Here is a 6,469-nt window from a genome sequence, read left to right as displayed (position 1 = left end):
TTTAATATACATATAGAGATACTAGGCACTTATATGATCAAGTCCAAAAGATAACAAAGAGCTATAAGATGTTACAAAGAAATCAATATCGTGAACGGAAGCTCGTATACCATGGTCTCTTATGCTACGACAAAAAAAACAATCTAACAAGAACAATATCGATGGTTCCGGACCCCATTTAACATTTTTCATTTGGGCACAATGCAAATATAAAAGGGAATTAGATCTTCGAGAACCATATGCAAAGGGCAATCAACCAACCAAGCATCACCAAGTGAATAATAAAGAAATAAGAAGAGCATTCAAGAAAAGGGCACTCACACCAAATCTCTAACAGATCCCTGTAAATTATGTTTATGTGCGCGCGTATATTATTAAAGAAAGCAAGAGATTATTAAAAATATATTACACCCACCTCAATTTTTTACAGCAACTTCCCAACAAAATTGTTCTTCATCACTTGCCCCTCTCCTATCAATCATGTTCTTAGCAAGATCTCCAATTTTTCTCTCTCTATTCTTCCTTATGTTGCGCAATTTGCAAATTACTGAACAACATCATCATCATCAAGTATGCTCAATTACTACAAGTCTTGAAGCAGGGACACATATACAACATCTCATCCACGCGAATGGACGTATATACTAGCTAAGAGAGTTTTGACTGATTTTTCGCTTGCACCTCGAGCGCAAGAACGAACTATAACCATCCATGGATATACATATACCTAATCAATCTCGACCACCATCAGTTGTAGCCGGCCGGCGGCCGCGGCTTCTGGTGCTGGATGGTGAGCCGCGCCGGGAGCGGCCTGCCCGTGCCGGACCCGCCGCAGCTGCGGCAGGGCATCCTGCCCGACCCGGCGCAGGTCCGGCAGCCGGAGTCGCCGTCGGACCAGCGGTTGCAGAGGCACTCGACCCGGCCAGAGCCGCCGCACGTGGCGCAGCGTGGGCGCGCGTCCCACCTGGATGCCGCCGGGATCCCGTCCCCCAGCGACCGGTTCGCCATCGCCAGGCCCGCCAGCATGCCCAGCCCCGCCGACGCGATCACCACCGGCGCCACCATCCTCGAACCTCAAAACCGTCGATCTCTGGATGTGGAACGGAAGGAAGGGGTAAAGAGGAGGAGTGTTTTCCTTGGCTTTCTTGCGTATATACCGGCTAACCGGCGACTCTCGCCTGTGTGGAGAGGAAAAGATTTGGGGTCGTGTGTGGCGACGGTTTTTTGGCCGGAGGCGACGGCGATTCTGTGTAGGTAAAGGGGGCTACGACGGCGGGGCGGGGGGAGGGGAGGGGCGCGTCGTCTTATAGGATTTTTCCTGTGGTTTCGTGAAGGAGGCTGCGTCGCGTGCCGGCCGCTGAGCGCCGGGCGGGTTGGGTGGTGTGGTGGCTTTGGAGGGTAGCGAGGCGGGGGAGGCGTGTCCGCCTTGTTACCTTGCCTTGCCGTCTCCTGGTTGCTGCGGGTGAGAGTTTCTGCTGCGTTGCGCGGTCGGAGATAGATGTGTTGTGGCTCCGTGCATGCATGTGCGCTGTACAGCCTGCCAGATGCCGTGCCTGGATGGATTTTTTTTCTCTCCTCTCCTTTCATTTTCATCACGAGACTGATGTTTTATTGTTTTTCTAGGTTATTATGTGACTTATTGCCTTAGGCTGCGTTCTTTTTTTTTCCCGATAGGGGGTTTGATTATCTGGATTCACCCAATACAGATGCAGTGTTCACGTACACACATGCACACTCGTCCCTATAAATATATTTTATTTTTACAAATCATATAGTACAGACGTTAACGCTCACATATTATACGTTCTTATTTTTTTTCCTTTGCCCCTCGAGACCTGGGTTTCATTATCTCTTGAACTTGACCGTGGCAATCTAAAGCCCCTCTCAACTTTCATGGGTCTAGAATGCTAGGGATTTTCGGCGCATGATTTTGATTTTTCTTATCTATGTTGTTTAAAACTAATGAAGTGATGTAAAAACACCCTATACATATTGCTTTTTGTTTTCAAGATTTCACCATTGTTGCAAATGCTCACGTTAAACGTGCTCGGCCAATTCCGCCTGGCGTGGAGCAGTATAGATCGACCAAGTTAGCCGCGTTATGCTTGTTCCTAAGCTTACTCATCATGCCATGACGACGTGACGAAGAAATTTTGCAGGTGGCAAAAGCTGGTGTGATCACGGTTAAGCTTTATTTCAACGATGATTCTTCTTGTGGGAGCTCCGAGAGTGCCGGGATTGTACTCGTAAAAGTATCTAACTTGCATTGATGTGACGTGGGTTGTTTCTTTTTCGTAAAATTGAGATTGGCGGCAGGGGTTTAGAATGGTATATAACTCAAAATAAAAATGAGATATGAGGTGCTTTTTAATCTATAACTTTTCCATAAAAATGTCATTTTCGTTTTTTCCCTGTAAACATATCTTTTCGTGTATGAACACGATTTGCACCCATTCGCAACAAAAGATTACTAATCACTTACACCAATTTTCAGGGAGATAAAAATAAGGCCAGCTTTCCTCCTCTTTTTATTTTATAAACATCATTTTTCTTGCAGCCACTTAGAGTTTTAATTTATACATTGGGTCAGAACAAGCACACAGGTGCGTTCAGATATAGGGATTCTGAGTTTGTCCTAATTCAAATTATTCTAAGTTTTACCTGCAAAAATTATTCTAAGTTTAACCAGATTTGTAGAGAAAAGTATTAACATCTACCACATCAAATAAATATACTAGCCCTGAAAATATAGTTTAGAACGAAGGTATAGTACTTAGTATTTGTAAGTTTACAAGATTCACGCAACATTCGGTTGAAAGTATATACGCATATTTGTAATAGCCAACTTCTTGTTAGAATTCGTAAACATTTATCTAGAAAGCTTTGTGTAAGTTCATCGTCTCAACCCTTCCTCAGGAAACTTAACAAAAAAACAGATAAATGACACTTACTGAAAACATCCAAGAATATCACACAACAAAGAAGAATATCCAACAGGTGGGCAATTAAAATTAGTGAACTCTGGGGGTGTTTGGCAGGGAGGGGCTAAATTTTAGCCCCTGTCACATCGGATGTTTGGACACTAATTAGGAGTATTAAACATAGTCTAATTACAAAACTAATTGCACAACCCCTAGGCTAAATCGCGAGACGAATCTATTAAGCCTAATTAGTCCATGATTTGACAATGTGGTGCTACAGTAACCATTCGCTAATGATGGATTAATTAGGCTTAATAGATTCGTCTCGCGATTTAGCCTATGGGTTCTGCTATTAGTTTTTTAATTAGCTCATATTTAGTCCTCCTAATTAGCATCTGAACGTGTGATGTGACAGGGCTAAAGTTTAGCCCCTGACATCCAAACGCCCCCTCTATCATGAACCATACTAAAAAGAAAAGAGCATATGGTGGATATGATCTACGGCAATTAATACATGTCTCAACGTCCATAACTTAAATTAGAGATACGCAGAGGATGCCCAATAATTGAGAGACCCCATAGTGTCCGGAACCAAGAGTCCTTATACAATCGCTCTGTCCCTTCTCTTTTTTGCACAAGGTTTGTTGGTGCATGATCTCTTCTTTGCCCAGATCTGTCACTATTAAGGATTCATTCGGAAAAGGTGATTAGACAGGCAACTGCATATCAAATCTTCCACCTTTTCTTATAAATTAATTGTGTGCCTGTGGCTATTATTCAAGAAAGCTCCACAAGTTTATTATTGTCAACAAATGTTTCTTTGCATGGGTCATTCCAGTGCTGTCGCAATTACTTTTAATCTGTGTAATCCACATCTGATATGGCTTTTCTTTTTTAATTTATTTTTTCCACAAGGTTACTCTTCGATCATTCTGGATAGGAAGGACAATGCATTGATCAAGAACTATGACGTGATAATGACATGTTTGAAATGTATTCTCTCTTTCGATAAAAACATGTGGAAACTATTGCGCTGTTACGTGCGTAGTTGCGCTGCCTCCCGTCATCAAAGCTAAAACACACACTTTTTTATTTGTGTGAGTGAAAAAAGCACCAACAAATAGTATAAATTAACATAAAGTATGCAAGGCTGATTAGCGCATTTTGATACTGATTACCTAGGGGTTTACACCATACTGAAATTAAGGTCAAAACACTAAGGAACTACTAGTGTTCTGGTAATACTGATCGATAGAGAGGGTTTTTACACAAAATTTACATTAAGGTCAAAAACACAAAGAAGGGCCTAATAGTGTTCTGGTGATTGAGCACCTATAACAGGAGCCTAGCTAGATTAACAACAACATGGTTTCCTCAAATTTTACCCATCTAAGTACCATGGATATGCTGGTCCTTTTGTTTCATTCTGTATTATTTATCCATTTTGTTGATAGGTGGTGCCGTGAAACAAGTCATCTTGACCTTCTACAAAATCAAGAGTAGTAGTGCTTATTATTCTGATTTTTTTTCACTGGGTACCTCTACTTTGATGTGGTAACACAGGTCAACAATTTGTGTATTATACCATTAAGCAAAGGTCCATAGTTAGAAGGACCCATATCAGCCACAGGGGCATGCATACGATACCATGTGAATATTTGAATATAAAATGGAAGCGACAATTATTAATAGTACCTTCAACTTTCCAAGATGGATTCTTGGCTCCGAAGTAGTCCTGTGGTGCCACAGGGTATCCATACCCTCTCCTCAAATTCACATCCACTTCAAATAGGGGGTTGGTATGGGTAGAAAATTATATACCCATTAGAAATGGAGAGGGTACGATTAATCAATTGGATATGTATATATATATATGTAGTATAAACTTAATTATTCATTGGATATGGGTGGGATTGGGGAGGGTAAGAAGTGGATAATAATTATATGGATTTGGGCGTGAACAAAAGTGGGTTTATCCGTAACTGCAGACCTCCTCTAAAGTAGGTATGGCGACGGCGACGGTAATGCACGACTAAGCTGGTGGTTTATCACTGAGCTATAGGGCATCGAAATGGTGCTGACACGGTCAGCGCCCAGCCTAATTTCTGCTGGTTAGTTGGTAAGTGATGAACGCTGCCACCGTAATTAGCGGTCAGATTAATTTACTGGCCACTGATCGATCGAGCAAGAAGGCGAAAGTCAGATTAAGCTTTTTATTTCTCGATCGACAATTACTTTTGGTAGAAGACGGAGCTGCGGATCTAGCTACTAGATTTATATCCGCTGTTGTCATGGACCGAGCCGGTGGTTGTGCCAGCCATAAAATATAGCGAGTCATCATCACCCAGCTTAAATTAGCTTTAATCCACGTGCATTGTTTAAATTTACATCACAATCCAAATGCATAATTTTTTTAAAAAGAAGAAAGAAATAGCGTAGCAGAGTTGCCTTGGTCAGAAGGCAGGCAGCTGAGTGTAGCTCTGAGATCGACGGTGGACAGGTAAAGCCCGCGGGAAATTAATTTGGCCACGTGCCTGTTTGACTTGGGTCGTCCATATACACTCGTTTGCTGTCAGGATATAAATAACTATAGTATATACAGTATTTAATAAAAAAATCGTGTCTGGCTCAGTTTGACTTGGCTCGACTGATTGATTAATCTGGACAGCTCTTTTTTCTTTCTGACTCGTTCTGCTAATATATGCATGATGCCGACGACGCTGGCGAAACAGCTTCTTTATTCTTCTTTTTCTTGCACCAATGGCAAATTTACAAGTGGAATTTTGGTAGAGGAGGAGGAGGTTGACGAGAGCACCTGGACACGTTCCCTTGAGGTCGTTGAGGCCTTGACATGTTCTCAAGGTAGGACCAACCATGCCCATGGCCGCGGGATAGATGTTGTAGGTCTTAATACGTTGTTGCTTAGGTTCCCGCAGCCATGCTATGCCTATGGCTGTGGGAACTGTCGGCAAGGCACCCCTAGGCTCACCAGAATACTTGTACGGATCCACTTAAGGGAACGTATCCGAAATCTACTTGGACATGAAGACTACTCTGCAGGGCGCGTAGGCTTCATGTACTCCCCAGAGACTAGTCGGGTTAAAAAGAAACTACTCTACCGAGTTAGAGTAGAACTCTGTAACATACTCGATCAGGACTCTTATACACAATCCGCCATGTAACCCTACTCCCCCGACTATATAAGGGCGAGCAGGGACCCCCCTCGAAATAACTCGACACAAGTTCAATACAACCAACACACAGGACGTGCGATATTACGCGATCTAACGGTCCGAACCTGTCTAAATCGAGTTCCTTGCGTCACCATTGACTCCTTGATTCTCGATGACACCCACCGCACAAAAGACCACCTTGGGTACTCCATAGGCGGGTTGCCGGTCTAAAACACCGACAGCTGGCGCGCCAGGTAGGGGGAGTCGCCGAGTTTCTCCACGCGAGATCGATGGCACCGGTCATCATCAAGCCTGCGTTCGCCTTCGAGGTGGACACAACTTTCAACTTTGGTTCCTGGCTTTGCATCGCTGACG

General features: G+C 43.2%; 1 protein-coding gene across 1 annotated transcript; it reads right to left on the bottom strand.

Annotated features, from left to right (window-relative positions):
• Nucleotides 1-369: 369 nt before the first annotated feature.
• Nucleotides 370-1,294, bottom strand: LOC101773820 (chaperone protein DnaJ). Its single transcript, XM_004952491.4, has one exon. It carries the CDS (start codon nucleotides 1,063-1,065, stop codon nucleotides 748-750), a length of 318 nt encoding a protein of 105 aa, XP_004952548.1. The 5' UTR covers nucleotides 1,066-1,294; the 3' UTR covers nucleotides 370-747.
• Nucleotides 1,295-6,469: the final 5,175 nt, after the last annotated feature.

Source organism: Setaria italica, chromosome I, assembly GCF_000263155.2.
Source record: "Setaria italica strain Yugu1 chromosome I, Setaria_italica_v2.0, whole genome shotgun sequence".
Taxonomy (NCBI): domain Eukaryota; kingdom Viridiplantae; phylum Streptophyta; class Magnoliopsida; order Poales; family Poaceae; genus Setaria; species Setaria italica.
Note: the sequence above shows the minus strand (reverse complement) of the source record. Positions and strands in the feature narration are given on the sequence as shown.

Excerpts from the sequence above, each read along its gene's own strand:
- LOC101773820 (XM_004952491.4), bottom strand. The coding sequence starts at position 1,065 with ATGGTGGCGCCGGTGGTGATCGCGTCGGCGGGGCTGGGCATGCTGGCG.